A 17469-nucleotide genomic window follows, 5' to 3' on the forward strand; every position below is an offset into this window, starting at 1 on the left:
AAGGCACCCTCTTCCTGTTCCCCACAAGGGCCTCCGTCTGACCTTTGTGTTCCCTTCGGCCTTTGCCAGTGACCCGGGAGAAGTCCATCCGGGGAGTCCTGGGTGTGGAGGTGACAGAAGAAGGGGGTGCATCCACTGCCTTGGAGATCTTGGACACAGAGGCAAAGAGACCTGAGGGAACAGAATCAGGGCTTGGCATTACCCACGCTTCTACCCTTAGCTGTGCTCCCATCCCTGGGCCCCCTTCCCCAGGCAGGAGCATCTCCAACCTCCTGGGCCGAAGGTGGGACTGACCCTGCTTAGGAGGACAGATGAAGTACCGGACACCTCCGACACTGCCATCATTCTTGCCCTCGGGTTCATCCAGCTCCACGCCCACCCACTGGCCGCTGGCAAATTCTGTAGTTCCGCAGAACCGCAGCGTGCCTGTCTGGAGAGACAAGAGAAGACACAGCATGGAAATGGTCCTTGGAAGGCCACAGTCAACCAGCGGTATACAGGCAGCATGGTGGGTTGGATGCCAGAACTGGGCTCCAATCTCAGCTCCAACATTATTTACTAGCTATATGACTTTTCTGTGCCTCAATTTTCTTACATGCAAAATGGGAATGGGTAATGCACCCATCTTATAGGAACTGTTACAGAACTGCCCTGACCAAAGTAGTGAGTTGTCATTTCCCAATTATGACAATCTGAATTCTCACTAAATTAAAAATTTATTTCCCCAATTATGTAGGGACTTAAAGTTCAACATATCAATACTTGATGAAAAATACCTGTTCCTTATTATGCCTAAGATGTTTGAAATGCAGTGAGATAGTGAGGTTAAGATTGATAGGCCAAATCATTTGATAATAACAATAAGCTTTTCTTCTGGATGGTTAACAACCTAAGTTTGCAGACCAAAATTAGAGAAAAAGGAGGGATACAAGGAAAGCCAACATTTTGGCCCTAGTCTTCTAAGGTCAATTAAGACTCAGGACATATGAGAACTTGTACTGTAACGTCATGTACCTCGGTAGTGTCCCAAATTTTCTGATCAAGAAGATTTTGGGGCCAAAGAGGAAAGTGATCAATGACATAGAGTGGGCCTAAGGAGAGTCACATGGGGAGAAGACACTCTCTCAGGCTTTCACAGAGAGCACATTGGCCAAGCAATGGCCGTGACTCATCCACAAGGCTGCACTGATAAAGGTTCTACAATCTGAGGTACAGGATCTCAGGACAAATCCTGAGGGCATTTCACTGACCTTCTCAGACCAAAAAGCTACAACTCTTGTTGCATAGGTCCTGCTTTACCTTGGTCTTAACCATCCAGTAGAAAAGTATGAACTCAAAATATAAGAAATAAAGCCATGCTGTTAAGTTGAGCTGTGGGGGACTCAGGTCAATAATTTCTGACATTGCCAGTTAAACAGAAGACCCAATGCTATTATGGGCTACTGGACTCTTTTAGAATATTTTGCTGAGTTTACACACCTATAATATTCAATAACGGAACTTAGAAAAAATGGGGTATACCGATGAATGTCCATTTTGTATCTGTGTATTCAAAGAGGTTGGGACAGATATATAGTTGCATTCTCTTATTAAATAGAATGATTTGTTCTAATGGTGTTTGTAAATAGGATCACAAGTCCGCATCTTGTACAGCAATTAACCACTAAGAAGAATATATGCAGTGTATTATTTGTTGAAACTGTACTTCCGATTTGATTTGAAACTGTCTCATTGCTGTTCATCAATAAAACTTTGGAAAAAATAAAAAATAAATAAAAAATAAATTTATTTCCCCAGTCATACTAGCCAAATTTATTTTGTTGGTCTGGGTTTTTTGTTTTGTTTTTGAGAACATGCTGAGATGGACCTGGGCTCTCCTTGTGTAGTTCAGGCTGGTCTTGAACTCACCATGTAGTCAAGGCTGGCTTCCAATTCCCAGTGACCTTCCTGCCTCAGCTTCCTAAGTGCTGTGATTATGGGCATGTGCCACAACACCTGGCTCATACTAGTCCAATTTCATGTACTCAATAGCTACATGTGCCTCATGGCTATTTTCTTGGAGTGCACAGATCCATAACATTTACAGAAAAGTGTACTGGAAGCCAAGCAAAGTAGTGCACACTGGTAGTCTCATCACCTGGGTGAGGCAGAAGGATTTTTAAGGTTAAGGCCAATTTGAGGTTCAGTAAGTAAACCTAGGCCCCATGCACGCTAAGCACATGCTCTACCCAAGTTCCATGCCTACAAAATAAGCTAACAGTGGCTGGGATATAGCTCAGTGAGAGAATCTTGTCTAGCTTGCATGAGGCCCTGGGTTTGATCCCCACAATAAAAAAAGAGCTAATTAATAGTGCTGACTTAGGAGAGTTTGGTGGGGACTAGAATAGTGGCTGGCACACACAAAAACATGTAAGTGTACACCCAGGCTCTGTTTTTTGTTTATTTTTGTTTTACCAGGTTCTGTTCTAAGGGCCTTATTTTAACGAATTTTATCCTCAACCCCCCACTTCCACCTGAGATGGGTACTATCATCATTTCCATTTACAGGTGAAGAGAATGTTGCCCAGAAAGCTGGGATAACTGGCTGATAAGTGACCACACTGAGACGGACCTGGGCCAGGCGCTACCCCAAGCATGAGAACACTGCTGTGCTACTTCTCTAAGGGCAGGCATAGGTATTACATGTCTTTGGACAAAGGGCATTGCTTCTCAAGAGGTTCTTACAGTCTTCTGGGGTGTAAAATGGGAAGAATCAACCATCTTTCTTTCAGAATCATCCATAGATTTGATGAAATTATACACAGAAAGCTTTTCTGGATTGGGGCTGATACACACAAAACTGCTGATTAGGAAACAAAATGTGACTTGAAGGATTTCTCACTGTGTAAGAAACAAAATCCCCATTTCTTCCAGTGGCCTGCAGGGCTGCTGTGATCCAGTCCTTCTGACCCCTCCACAATCTCACCAAAAAACACCTCTCTAGTCACACTGCCCCTTCCACCGCTGGGTCTTGGAACCTGTTGCTTCCATAGCTTTGCAAGGTGAACTCCTTCTTGTATCAGTTTGGAAATTACCTTCTCTGAGAAGGCTTCTTAGAACACTTCAGTTAAAGCCATTCCTGCCTCCAGCACTCTGACCTGAACTGCCCTGGTCAAAGTCCTGGCTACTCTGAGAGCAGATACAGGCCTGACTGGGGACCTCTCCACCCTGGGGGGTCATGGGAGCCACAGCTGTGCTGATGACTCTGTTGATGTTTCAGCAGTGACTGCTCTAGGCTGTCAGTGTCAGAGGATGGATCCATCTTCCCTCTCAACTAAAAACTCATCACAGGGTGGGGCACAAAGGAAGAACTCACAAAACAATTGCTAGATGAAATAAAGTACTATGTGAATGACTGTGAGGGTGGGAAGACAAAGGAGACTGTGTGCGCAGGCCCAGGGCCCGGCTCTGTGGGATGAGGGGCTGAATCCCACCCCTCCCTCACCCCCATCCCTGACCTTCTGGCCATCCAGCAGCACACGGTCTCCTAGGCGCAGGCCCAGTGCACTGAGCATGAGATTGCCTGGGACGTTGTCATAGTTGGGGAGTGTGACTTTGGGGAGGGCACAAGACAGGGGCACAGCCTCCTCCAGCAGTGTCCGAAGTTCCTTAGCCACCAGCGCTGCTTCTGCCTTGTCCAGGGACATGTCCATAGGGTCTGGGACCACCTCAGCTGGCACCTGTCCCTTTCGATTCTGTGGACCAATGGGAAGAAACAGGCAGGGACTCAGTGGCAACACTCCCACGGAGGATGCCAATCTGGGTGAGCAGAATAGGACCAAGTCACATGGGCCAACATGAGAGTAAGAAGAGGTGGGGCATTCAGGTGCAGACCCCAGGGAAGTCCACCCCGTGGGGATCAAGTGGAACCCATGTTAAGTCATCCCCTCAGGGAGGTTATGCCTCTTGGGACCCCAAGTGCATAATGGGCCTGTTGTGGGGAGTGGGATGACATTATGAACGGGCTCCTGTGCTATGTTATGGGGTCAAAGGCCGCACTCTGAGCCAGTAGGGAATGAGGAGAAGGCAGTCTCGAGAGCACAAGCCATGTTTCCCAAGATCACAGTACTAGGGACACTGTATAGAGAAATCAATATTGACGATGGGCCCTGGAAATAGAAGGGTCAGGGATCAAGATATATTGAGGGCTTATGAGAGACTTGACTATCATTCACAGAGGGCCCAACTCTACAGTATTTGCCCCACAATCTGAAAATGCTGTTGGTACACAGCTACAGGATCCGCCAGGGATGACAGAAAAGGTATCTCTTTCTGGATGACCCTTGGCAAATTCTTTCATCTTTCTGCCTTAATCTCCCTGTGGTAAAACAGGTTACGACAAACTTCACCTGATATACAATTAACACTACGTAACACCTATGATTTAATTTGTTGAATGTAAAGACGGGTTTTGTAGTATTTTAGGAACTGAGAAATGTCAAGTAGTCTTGTCCTACAGGAGACCCGTTGGAGGGAGGAAGAGAGAAAGGGGGAGAGAAAGAGGGAAAAAGGGAGGAGGAAGATAAGCAGTTGCTCCAAAGCCACAGTACCCTCAGCGCTGGGTTGGCACCATGTTCTAGCAGACATTTGGCCGCTCCCAGACACAGGTTGGAGGCAGCGATGTGCAGGGCTGAGCCATGGTTGAAGTCACTGCAAGTGGAGTTTACTACTGCAAAGTGGGCAAGAGCAGAGTTCCAGGTGAGCCCAAGTGGAAATAACACAGTTCTTCCACCTTTTTCCCCCTGCAGTACTAGGGACTGCACCCAGGGCCTTCACAAAGGACTCAACTTGTGGGTATCCTGCCACAGCATCCCAGGGTGTTAGGATTACAGGGTGTGCAGACTCCTATCGCCCCCCAAATCTAAAGAGGGCTCCTCCCATAGCTTGGCCATGGAGTCCCGCCCCCAGGGCAGGACCCGCCCCCGCCTTCAGCCACACCCCCTCCCCATCCTACCCTTACCGGGAGGCAGTGGCCCTGGGATAGGTCTCCCACTTTTCAGTTTCCCCTTTCAGCCAGGTCTGGGTCCTGCACACCATTCCATGTCCCTTTCACCCAGGTCCTTTTTTCCCCCTCTACCCTTCTTCTTACCTCGGGGCCGCGCGCCCTTTAACAGCACTCGCACAAGGTCCGGCACATCGAAATAGGCAGCGTAGTGAAGTGCGTTCATGTTGGTCCAGCGGCTGCGCAGAGTCACATCGGCGCCCAACGCCAGCAGCTGCTGCGAGAGACGTACAGCGGCCGCGGGGTCCCCTGCAGGGCAGCCCATGGCAGCTCAGAAGCCCTCCTCCGACCGCACATGAAGGGGAGGGCCTGGGGTTTCACCAACTAACTACACTTTGGGAGTTTATGTTTTGGGTTCTAGGTGGGAGACTCAGGGACTGAATTCTGAGCGATTAGGCTTTATTTTTTGGGACAGTCTCAGTAAGTTGCCCAGGCTGGGCTCGAACTTATGATCCTCCTCCTGCTTTACCCTCCCGGGGTGCCCGGCTTCTGGCTGTTTTTGAGGGTGTGAGGACTGGAGAGCTTGGTTGGGGGTATAGCCCTCACCGACTCCGTGGGCACCAGCCTTGCAAGCATAATGGAGTAATGTCATGTCAGTCAGCCCATCTCGATCATTCACATGGCAGCCTCGACGAAGAATCTGGGAGGATCAGGGGACAGGAGAGAGTTACCCACACGTGGTGGGCTGCATCCCTCCCTCTTTGGCCCCCACAGTACTCCTACCTCATTGCCAATGACATCTATCTTGTGCTGGACTTGGGGCACCCATTGGCGCACGATGGCAAACAGCTCCGGGACGGTGGTCTGGGGGTCAAACAGAATCTCCTGGCATGCAGGATCATTGGGATCGAAGAAGGTAAAGGCTGGGATGGGGAGAGGTCCAAGGTCACTCCAGGCCAGCTGACTGCCCTCCTTCCATCCTGAGCCAGAGGAACTCAAGATCTTTGCCTTAAGAGCCTCTGAAGCAGGGTCTCAAACTAGCAGCACAGGGGCCACAGTTAACCCACAGGAGTTTTCTTTTCTTCCTTTTTTTTTTTTTTTTTTTGATACTAGGAATTAAATTTGGGTCTTTGTGCTTGCCAGGCAGGCACTTATGCTGCTGAGCTATATCCCCGGCCCCCCACAGGGGTTTTTCGTGTAGCCAATACAGGTCTTAGAACCACATAAAAATCTGGATTACCAGTGCATCTTGAAAAAATGTAAACAGGCTGGGCATTGTGGGACATTCCTGTAATCCCAGCACTTGGGAGGCTGAGGCAGGCAAGAGGATTGCCATGAGTTTAAGGGTAGCCCAAATAACATAATGAGTTCAACACTAGCCTAGACTACACAGATTCCCTGTCTCAAAAAAAAGAAAAAAGAAAAAAACAGAAAAAGATAAAAGACAAGACAATTTCCACAGAGCAAAAAACTCTACCCTTGAAACACGAGTCAACATGCCCCAGGGTGCTGCTGTTGCTGGGATGGCTCTGCTTGGCTATCAGAGTGTGGCCACAGTTTAGCTGGATATCCAAGGGAACTCCAGGAGAGCCAGAGGTCTAGCTCTTTAAGAACATCTAAGCTGGATGTGGTGTCTGTAATCCCAGCACTCTGGGAGTCTGAGGGCAGAGGATCACAAATTCTAGCCCAGCCCAGGCAAACAAACAAGATCCTGTCTCAAAAATTAAAAAAAAAAAAAAAAAAAAAAATTAAATTATTTATTTGTTTGTTTGGTACAGGGTCTCACTATACAGCTCGAACTCACAGTAATCCTCTTGTCTCAGCCTCCCCAGTGCTGGGATTACAAGTATGTGCCACCATGCCTAGTTTCGGTGGCTGGCACAGCGTGCCTGGTGTTCTGGGGCCCACCAAGGCATGCAGTAACAGAGATTGAACCCAGGTCTTTGCACTTGCCAGGCAGGTGCGAAGTGGTCTAAGCCACTGAGCTACCTTCTCAGTCCCTGTCTCAAAAATTTAAAGGGGAAGGAGGCAGACAACTGGGGATGTAGTTCAGTACAAAAAACGCTGGCTTCTGTCCCTAGTACTTCAACAAATAAATCAATCCCCAGGATTTTTTTTTTTTTCTTCTTCAAATATTGCACATCCATATACAATGTATCCATGAAGGAGCAGGACCCCACGTGACAAGACAGAGAGGTGCCCAGCGGCACTTCTATCCCGTTTCCCATCATCAGACTCTGACGAGTGTTGCTCCCTATGACAGCGTCAACACCCCAGTGGCAGGAACTCAGTGTGTGCTGAATGAGTAAATGAATGACTAGATCCTCCACAGCCCAGGGAAGTGTCACATGGGAGGTGTCTCTGGAATGAGCCTGCCTGCTCCTTTTCAAAGTCCATTCACGTCACAGACCTCCTTGGCTCAGAGCCCTCCCCGGCTCCAGTCCTGCTGAGAGAACAGGCTGGAGTCCTCACCATGGCTCGCTGGGCCCTGCCCTGCACAATCTAGGCCCTCACTTCTCTGTGTTCTCCTTTTCCCTCCTCCCCTCCAGACACACCAGCCCTCTTCGGTCCTTCCCATGTGCCAGGCAAAGTCCTATCTCATGGCACCTGCTGTTTTCCCACCTGGACAGTCTTCTGTGAGATCTTCCCATGGATTTGCAGGTCACAGCTCAAATGCCACCTACTCAGACAAGGCCTCCCCAGACTGCCCCATGGCATCCAGCAGCCTGCGCTTCCCCATTCCTGCTTTAATTTTCTTATCATAACATATCACTATAGTAGGCAATGTGTTTACGGCTTCCTCTTCCTTTCTCCTTTCCCACCTTCTCTCTTTGTTTTTCCTTTTCCTTCTCACCTATCATCCTCACTGGGATGCAAATACTTTCTATTCTGCCTTGCTCAATCCCTTATCCCTGCAGCAGGGTGGGCACAGCAGCCCCATGCAGTAAGTGCTTAGTCTCTGCTGAATTAATACACAAATTCAACAAGCACACACAATTTCCTTCTGGAGCCCACCCTAGCCTTTTCTTTGGCCTAGACCACATTTCCAGATTCCTCTGCATTCTATGGTCAACTCCTTCCCTTACAAGCAGTGCAGACCCTTTCCACTGGGCCACAGGCCCCCGCCAGTTTTGAAGAGGATTTTCCATTTTCATAGGATGAACACACACACACACACACACACACACACACACACACACACACCCTAAATAATGTTCTTAGTTTTCTATTAGAGTGAAACAAACTAATCTGTCTGAGCCACCTCTATGAAGTGACACACCCACAAATGCCACCTCTCTGCATCTTCCTGGGGATGCCAACTGAATCTAGTACATTTCTAAACCATACAGTTGCTGGGGATTTCGGACTAACATCTTCTAAACCTTCCCCCCGTATCTCTCTCTACCCAGAAGCCAGAGGAAGATTTTCAAACTGGTGGTCTGCTTTAGCCCCACATCCTGCCTACATGTGCTTACACACACACATGCGCACACACACACACACCACACACACACACACACACACACACAATTTTCCCTGTCAAGACTTAGAATCTATCCCAAATCCTCAGGATGATCCTTCAGGCCCTTTTTAGGTCTGGCCCATGCGAATTCCCACACCAACTCTGATCAGTCCCTAAAAGCAGCTCCATGGTTTTTCTGTTCCCAGCTCAGCTCTGCCTCAGGTCCTTTGCACTTGCTATTTTCTGCCTAGAATGTTCTTCCTCCAACTGACCTGTGGCTGATTCTACTTCATGTCTTGGGTCTTGCCCTAAATGTCATCTCATCAAGAAGACCCACCTGACTATTTTGTCCCAAGCAGAAGGCCCCACAGTCTTATTACTATATCTCTACCCTTTCTATGTTCACAGTGCTCACTCTAACCTGAACTCAGCTGATCTGTTTGTCCAGGCACTTTAGTCTCTCCTCTCTACGAACAGGGGTAGTGCCTGGATGCCTGGTCATTAACTCCCTATCACTCAGCACAGGGCTTGCCACAGGATAACAGCACTCCATAAATTGCCTGATAAATGGTTAGACACGTCCATTCCTCCAACAGACTGCCCTCAGCTTCTGTCTCGAATCCCTGACTCCTGGAGTCACCCCTCCTGGGACACCCTTTTCCTGATTCCTCCCTTAATGAACTCCAATTCGCCCTCAGATCTCTTCCCAACAGTATCTTCTAAGAAAAATCACGTCTTTAAGAGCTCTTGAAAAATCCTGTTCTTAATAAATATGATTCTTATCATGTCTTATTATCATATATTAATATTTTTTATACTTACTGGTGTGGCTGTTATTTAGGTCTCTGAGTTTTCTCAAACACTACACTTGGTTTTTTTCCGGCGGAACCGGGGATTGAACGCAGGCCCTTTCGCTTGCCAGGGAAGTGCTTATTCTACTGAGCCATCTCCCTGGCCCCATATACTACACTTGTATAGCTCTGCTGTGAAGGTCCCTGCAGCTACTATACAGCCAAGTCCATATCAATTTCCAAGAAATGTTTGTTGAATGACTAAATGACTGAATGATGTATCATGAATCAAAGATTAGGATTATTTCAACTCCATTCTCTAATGAGAATGAGTGAATTAAATTAATGAAAGGTTCTGCAGCCAAGACTCCTATGGACTGCCTTCTGACTCCCTCACCATTACCATCATCAGAGCTCAACCCACCCTGCCTGGCCACCCAAATTTCCAGGTCAGATTTTAGGGTGAGAATAATGGTTACCGTAGTCCTTAGGGAGAGGGGCAGGTGCAGAGGGGTGCACAACAGGCTTCTGTCGACGTTCCTGGGTGGGGCTGGGGGCTTCTGGAACAGGTTCATCCTCTTCCTCCTCTTCCTCCTCCTCCCCTCGGGGTGGTGGGGCCATTGGGGCAGGATCTGTCTTAGTCATGATCTTAGGTGGCCCCTGGGGGTGGGAGGGTGCAGAGCTGGGGGTGGCCCGGCAGGCAAACCTAGAGGCAGAGGTCTGCTAGAGAAGACACCCCACAGGTTCGGGGTCGCAGCCCCTGGATGATCCCAGGGACGAAAGTGGCCCCTGCCTTTCCAGCTGTGGATCTTGGGCAACCATAGGGACCCGTTACCCATCAGAGGAACCCCTGATAGGCGGCTAGCGCCTGCTACCTCCCCCAGGCCCAGCCCCTCATTCTTCTCCAGCGACAGGCCCCTCAGTCCCCGCCGCCCCCTCCCGGGGTTTGTTTATCTCGGGATGCAGGATGCTTTGCCCCTCCTCTTCTCAGGGGGCCTCCCCTCTTCCTCTCTTACCTCGGCTGGACAGGGTTGGAGACCTGGGCTGAGACTGAGGAGACCTCGGGAGTAATGGGGGGTCGGCGTCAGGGGACCCGACACGGGAGGAAAAGGAGACAGAAAGAAGGGGACGAGGCCCAGACGCCGAAGGGGGATGGGGGTGGAGAGGGCGGGGCGCTGACAGCGCATGCGTCTTGATGCGACGTGGGGGCGGAGATGCTGGAGGCAGCTCTCGGCCAGTGAAGGCGCTGGAGGTACCCAGGATGGGGAGAGGAAGAGAGAGGCACCGGGAAGGGTGTGAGGCACGAGCCAGAGGAGAGACGAAACAGACAGGGCAAAAAGAGCTGTGGTAAAACGGGCACAATTTTGTTTTTGCAGCACTGGGGGTTGACCCCAACCCTTTTAATTTTTTTTATTTTCAGATAGGGTCTCTATCAGTTTCCCAGCTGGGATTTGAACTTGCAATTCTCCTGACTCGGCCTGCCTCAGTGTTGGGATTACAGGCATACATCACTAGCCTCAGTTTACACAGGTCTTTTTTATTGACTCCTGCTGTCACAGAGCTCTCCCCTGGCCAGTCAGGGCAGTAGTCTCTGGGCAGTGGTAATGGCTGTGTTCTCTCCAGGACGTCAGCCTCAACTCCCTGTGCATCATCTGCCTGAGGAAGGGGTCTTAGACAAATGATGTATCACACCCGTTAATCATCATTGAGTTTTCACCCAGCATTTACTCGGGCTCAGAGAGGTTAAGCTGCTTGCTCACAGAACAGCAAGTAGGTGCTTGAGCTAAAACATGAAACCAAGAAGTCTGTGGAGTCAGGTTCTCAATCTCCAGGCCACAGAACTATTCTAGCGGTGCCTACAGGACAGATGTCAACAGCCTCTAGAGCCAGCCCAGACCCCTGGCTCAGCCTCACACCTGGGCTGGCTGCTGCCTGCTCTGCCCCAAGTCATCTCTGCCTGGGTGACCGCCTTCCTCTTCTTACCCTTCTAACAGGCAGTCTCCAAAATTCCAGAATTTCATCCCCTTGCCCCTACCTTCATCTTTTGTGGTTTAGGGGATCAAACTTGGGGATGGTATTACCACTGAGCTACATTCCTAGTGACCTTTACAAAACTGTGAGACCAGGTCTCACTGAATTGCCCTAACCTGCAAGCCTTTTGCTTTAGCCTTTCCACAGTGCTGGGATTACAGGCTTGCACCAACCTTGCCCCGCTCCAACCTTTTTCTCCCACCTGGGCTTTGGCAGCAGCCTCCTCTCTGCTCTCCCCCACCCCCACCACTCCATTGGATTCTGCTCCCAACACTGCAGCCACAGGGGCCTGCTAACACCTGTCACACCAGGGTCCTCCTTCATAGCATGTTTGCTGCAGTGTACTACAGGGAGAAGCCAGCACTCCGCCACGGCCCACAACGCCCTTCATGAGCTTGTCTCTGCCACCTCTCGAAACTTTTCCCTTTGTTCATTCTGGTCTCTTTGCTCTTACCCCAGGGCCTTTGCTTTAGCAGCTCCTTCTGCCCAGGAAAAGGAGGTGCTTCCTCCAGACACCTTCCTTTTCTTCCCTCTTCAATGACAGTGTCCCAGTATCTAAAGTTGTACCCTTCCCCACCCCTTTTTTCTCCAGGGAAGCACCACCCTCCGTGCTCTGCTGCCCTAGATCAGTGATGGTGAACTTACAGCAGCCCCCTCTGTCAGCACACAAGCCAAGTCGCTTTAGCATTGCCCTAATATGCGGTTTAATTTCAGTGTTAACCTGCTGCAATATGTAAGTGGGTTTTGAGTTGGTTTGGGTCTCTAAAAAGGTCTGCTATCACGCCCGAGATGGTAGGACCTCCACAGCACTGTTCTTAGAGCACTGGCCCATGTCCCCTCCAGGCCAGCTCCTCTCTGCCTCCTCACTTCCTCCTCTCCCTCACATTTTTATTCAGCCTTCACAGTCTGAAGTGATGTAGTTTATTAGTTTACTAGGTTACCTTTAACTTAAACAGGATGTGAGCACCACAAGGGAAAGGATGGTTGTCGCTGTTTCACTGCTGTGTCAACTCAGCAGCATGCTTGGCACTGGGTTCCTGGGCTCATCAGAACCAGATGCAGCGCTCCCCAGACACAAGACCCTTGTTCTGCTCTGAGGTGGCTTACCTCACTGCAAAGATGTGAGTTGAGCTACAGATGGTAGGGACCACGTACCCTGGGGAATGAGGGCTGATGGGGGATTTGGGCCCAAGTCAGTCATGAAGTTCAGGGACCATCAGGAGTCAGGAGTGGGACCCAGGCATTTGGAGGTGGCACCTCACTCCCCCAGGTTGTGAGACTGGGAAAATCCCAAGTTTGATGACCTCTCTTCATCTCTATCCCTTGACACTGTCCAGCTGGCCTTCAGGCAGTAGGTGTCTGGGTTTCCAGGAACTCAGGCTTGACATCAGATGTGGGGTAAGCAGGGCCCTGGGCAAGGACCACGGTGATATCAGACTCTCTGCAGATAATGGTGAAAGTTTGGGATTCCTCAGGTCTGGGCAGCTGGGCCATTTGAGGCAAGAAGTGGTGAACATGGGGAACACAGAGAGACAGAAATGGGAAATCAGGAAGACCAGGGAGGGAAGGAGGCTCCAAGAAATAGCAAAATATGGGTGGAGAGATACAGGGAGATAAGAGAAGCAGATACGAGGCCAGAGACATTTATGGGAGAGGACCAGAGTACAGGGAAATGGGGAGAAAGAGGTGGGGGCAGGAACACATAGGGGACACATTGAGGGCAGACACAGAGAAACAGGGACCCAGATATAGAGGATACCAAAAGAGGTAGGTGGAGGGGGGCAGAGATGAGGGCGGAAAGTCCATGAATGTAGAAAAGAGATGGGAAAAGAAGGGGATGAATTCAGAAGAGACAGGGAATGAATGGGGATGGGGGATAGAGATTCTGTCAGTCCAACAGCTCTGGCAGGCTCCGTGGAGAGCCAGGGCCTGAACTGGACCTGCCCCAGCCCCACTGTCCTTCAAGGTCCACAGCTATACTGCATTTCCAGCTGACTTAACCTCTCTGATGAGAATACAAACCCAGTGCTGCTCGATTTATGGAGCCTTCAGCAAAGACCAGAAATTGCTTTAAGGCTTCCCACCTGAGAGTTACAGCCAGTCTACTGGCTGTCAAATGGAGACACTATAAAGAGGTACTGTCAGGACACCTTTCTGAACCTGTGCCCATGATAAGTCCAGCACCCATAGCTCAGGCTCCACTCTGGGTTTTTAGGTTAAGGAAGGCTCTGTTAATCTTTTATTTTCACAGCCTCCATCCTCCAGGAAGTACATTTTAAGGGCCACAGAGCTATACACAGGATCTGGGAGATACCAGAAGACGGCCTGCAAACTCAAGCTCTGCGTAAGCCAGGCAGGAAACTCCTGTCCTGTGGGACAGAACACCTGGGTTTGATATCTGTCTGTGCAGTTTACTGGCTGCATGATTTTGGGCAAGTCACGGGGCTGACTGGAACCTTTTTTTTTTTTTTTTTGCAGAGCCAGAGATTGAACTCAGTCCCTAGTCAAGTGAGCTATCTCCCAGACCCCTGGAACTTATTTTTTTAATCTGGAAAATGGAAACAATGGCAGTATCAAAATTAAGTGAGTTTCCAATATTATTAACTATGTGTCTGGCACAAAGAGCTCTCTAAACATTATTATGCAGCTCTTGGCTCTGGCAAATAGTTGCTTGGCATTGCCAGAGTGACTTCTTGAATTTTCTTTCCAGTACTTGGGATGGAACCAAGGTCTTGGTGCACGGTAAGCAAGAGCTCTACCACTAAGCTACATCCCTAGCCCTAGATTTCTCCCCTGAATTACTAGCAATTTGGAGACCTGGTAGAATGCTGGAATTTGTAAATATGGGGCCTGTTTAAAAGAAGACGCTGTGCAGACTTGGCCAGTCCCAAGCCCAGGCCCACACTCACCAGGCACAGTGGGCCCTGGGGAACATGTGCCCATAGGTTCTCCCTGCACAGCTGCTGTGCTAGCTGTTCAAGATCCTGCAGCTGTGCCTGGTGCCGTTCCTGTCGCCGCTGCAGCCTCTGCACGCGCTGCTGCAGGGCTCTGAGTGCTGCACCCAGCCCTGTCGGTGGGTGCTGGACAGTGACTCTTGGCTGTGTCCCTGATGCTGTGGGTGGGACAGGCAAGGGGGTCAGGCACACAGGGGCCGTGGCCACGGGGTTCTGGGAAACGGCCCCTAGTACTACCAGGTGCACCTGGCCAGTAGCTGTGGCAGTGGTGGGCTCCCGGGGAGCCTGAGAAGTCTCTTGTGGGGCAGGAAGAGGTAGTACAACCAGCTTCTCGATGTTTCTGGTCCTTTGTGAGCTCTGCAAAACAAGACATTGGATAAAGATCATCAGGGGCGAACTCCAAGGGGCATTTTCCCAGGAACTAAGTGCTCAGGGTCAGTCTCTAGGGGAATTTCTGTCAGGTAAGGCCAAAGTTCAGGGAAGAACTTCCTCAGGAAGGGATAGCTGAGGGGCAGACCTCAGGAAGGACTTCCCAGCCTGGGGCAGTGATGCCCATCTTTAATCAGGGAGGCTGAGGCAGGAGGTCTAAACACTCTAGAATCCTGCTTAGACAATTCAGTGACTTGGGCTTTGTATCGAATCATTCAAAAGGGCTTGGAACATGGCTCAGTACAAAGACTCAGGAGGGAAAAAAGGGGCTACCCTTAGGGGAGGAGAGCTGGGGACCAGAATCCACAGTTCATTTGCCATTTCCCAAGTGGGAAAGGCTAGAAGTGGGACCTTCCATGCTCACCTGAGCCGGCAGTGCCGGGGAGAAGATGGAGGGTACCGCATCGGGCTGAAGGTAGCGCACACCCCAGCGCCACTGGAAGCAGGAGGGCGTGAAGTGCTCACTGCATAAGTGCTGGTGGCAGCTGGGTACCCAGTGCTCACGGCCCATGTGCCGGAGCCAGGCTTGCAGCCGTGAACTGTCCTTCAGGGGGAACCTGCAAGGTGGCAGGGCTGCCAGTTCAGTGCTATGTGTCTCCACCCAGTATACTCCAGACTCCTGGGCTCCAAGCCTCTGCTTTCTCTAGGCCTGGAACTGGCTCTGCTTCCCAGTGAAGCTTTCTCCAAGTCGTAAATCCCATTCTCGCGCTCCATCTTCTAAGCAGGGAGCACCCACCCCTCTCCCACCTCTACCACCTTTCTCCAGCCTCCTCCTTCCTGCTCCTCCCTCTGCTCACTGCCACACTCCAACCCTGTCTGTTCCTGCACATGAACCTGATGCTATCTATGCAATCAGATGTCTACAATGTCAGAGATCTAGGTTGAAAGTTTTCTACAACCATATAATTGTGGGGTAGAAAGAGGTTTATAGGAGAGATTTCAGAGACATCAACCCAAGGGCAGGATGGTGTGGACCTTATTTGTAACAAACCATTCATAAAAAGCCATTTTAAAGTCAGATATGGTGATGCACACTTGTAATCCCAGCAGTCTGGGAGACTGGAGGAGGAGAACAGCAAGTTCAAGTCCCACTTGGACAACATAGGGAAACTCTTGTCTCTAAATAAATAATAGTAAAATGGACTGGGAATGTAGCCTAATGCAAAGATTGTGGGTTCAATATCTAGTATGTTAAAAAAAAAATCTATTCTAAGACAACTGCAGTAAACCAAATATAAATTAGGTATTAGCTATAAGAAGTTTAATTGTGCTAGGTGTGATTCTCACACTGGTTTGTGGTTCTAAAATAGTCTTTTGTGGTGCTGGGGATATAGCTGAGCAGCACAGTGCCTGCCTGGGAAGCACAAGGTCCTGAGTTCAATTCCCAGTACCAAAGAATAAAATAAAATAAGTCTTTTGCTAGAAAACATCCTGAAATATTTACGAGTAAAAGACCTGTGACCTGGAATTTACCCTGAAAATATTATAAGCCAGCGTGTGGCACAGGCGTGTACTCCTAGCACTTCAAAGACTGAGGTAAGAGGACTAAGCTTGAGCCCAGACTAGACTAATTAGCCACTTAGCAAGGCCTTGTCTCAGAATAAAAAAGAATACAGGACTGAGAATATATTTTAGTGGTAAGGCACTGGGTTCAACTTCCAGTACTGAAAAAAGAAAGAAAATAAAGGCAAAAGGGCAAAATACTTGAGCAGATATTTCACTGAATAAGAAACATAAATAGCTAATAGAATATAAAAAGATGCTAACTGTTACTAAGCACTAAGGAATTACCAAAACAAAACCACAGTGAAGTAATTCCAACCATTAGAATAGCTAATATGAAGGGCTGGTGAGACAGCTCAGTGCACTAAGCCCCTGCTTTGGCAACCTCTGCTTTGGGGTTCAATCCCCAACACTATATGCTGGGCTGGCCCTGGGCACACTGAGCCAGCCATGTCCAGGCGTGGTAGCACATGCCTGTAATTCCAGAGCTGGGGAGGCTGAAAACAGGAGGATTACTATGAGTCCAAGCTGCATAGTGAGTGAGACCCTGTACCAAATACAAAAAAAAAGAAAGAAAGAAAGAAAGAAAGAAAGAAAGAAAGAAAGAAAGAAGAATGACTATTATGGAAGGGATAAAAAACAAAATAACAGGAGTTTGTATGACTGTGGAGAAACTGGAACCCTGTGCACTACTGGGACATAAAATGGTGTGGCCATTATGGAAAACAATACTGGAGTTCCTCAAATCAAAAATAGGATTACTGTATGAGCCAGTAATCCCACTTCTGTGTATACACCAGGAAAAAGTGAAAGCAGGGTCTTGCATACCCATGTCCATAGCAGCTTAATGCATAATAGCCAAAGGTGGAAATGTCAATTAATACCTATGGGGGCTGGGGAGATGGCTCAGTAGAATAAGCACTTCCCTGGCAAGTGCAAGGATCTGAGTTCAATCCCTGATTCCGAAAAAAAAAAAAAAAATTAATACCTATGTATGGCTTATATATACAAAGGGATATTTAAATATTTAGTGTTTAAAAGGAAAGAAATTATTCTGGAAATGGTGGTATACACCCCTGATCACAGCACTCTGGGAAGCTGAGGCAGGAGAATCATAAATTTATTTTTATTTTTATTTATTTATTTTCGGAACCGGGGATTGAACTCAGGTCCTTGAGCTTGCCAGGCAAGTGCTTATTCCACTGAGCTATCTCCCCGGCCTGAGAACCATAAATTTAAACTCACCTGGGCAGCCAGACTAGTTTAGTGGATTAAAGCACCTGCTCAGGCAGATGCAGGGATGGGGTAGGTTCCCGC

At 49.0% G+C, this 17469-nt stretch overlaps 1 protein-coding gene across 6 annotated transcripts in view; it reads right to left on the bottom strand.

Moving 5' to 3' along the window:
* Clip3 (CAP-Gly domain containing linker protein 3) overlaps nt 1-17469 on the bottom strand; it is a 32454-nt gene that overhangs the window by 6076 nt on the left and 8909 nt on the right. The window contains exons 2-11 of one of the 6 annotated variants that reach the window (XM_023721527.1): nt 15014-15206; nt 14467-14577; nt 9715-9895; nt 5765-5904; nt 5588-5681; nt 5129-5290; nt 4590-4708; nt 3498-3734; nt 295-430; nt 43-171 (exon numbers count right to left, since the gene is read on the bottom strand). In XM_023721527.1, the coding sequence (XP_023577295.1) occupies nt 43-171; nt 295-430; nt 3498-3734; nt 4590-4708; nt 5129-5290; nt 5588-5681; nt 5765-5904; nt 9715-9895; nt 14467-14577; nt 15014-15206 (1502 nt within the window). Of the gene's footprint in view, nt 1-42; nt 172-294; nt 431-3497; nt 3735-4589; nt 4709-5128; nt 5291-5587; nt 5682-5764; nt 5905-9714; nt 9942-10251; nt 10505-12173; nt 12752-14175; nt 14578-15013; nt 15207-17469 lie in introns of those variants that run through there. The other 5 variants (XM_023721526.1, XM_023721529.1, XM_023721528.1 and 2 more) reach the window with 5 other exon arrangements.

This window comes from Octodon degus, unplaced genomic scaffold (assembly GCF_000260255.1).
Source record: "Octodon degus isolate 3935 unplaced genomic scaffold, OctDeg1.0 scaffold00083, whole genome shotgun sequence".
NCBI classification, from domain to species: Eukaryota; Metazoa; Chordata; class Mammalia; order Rodentia; family Octodontidae; genus Octodon; species Octodon degus.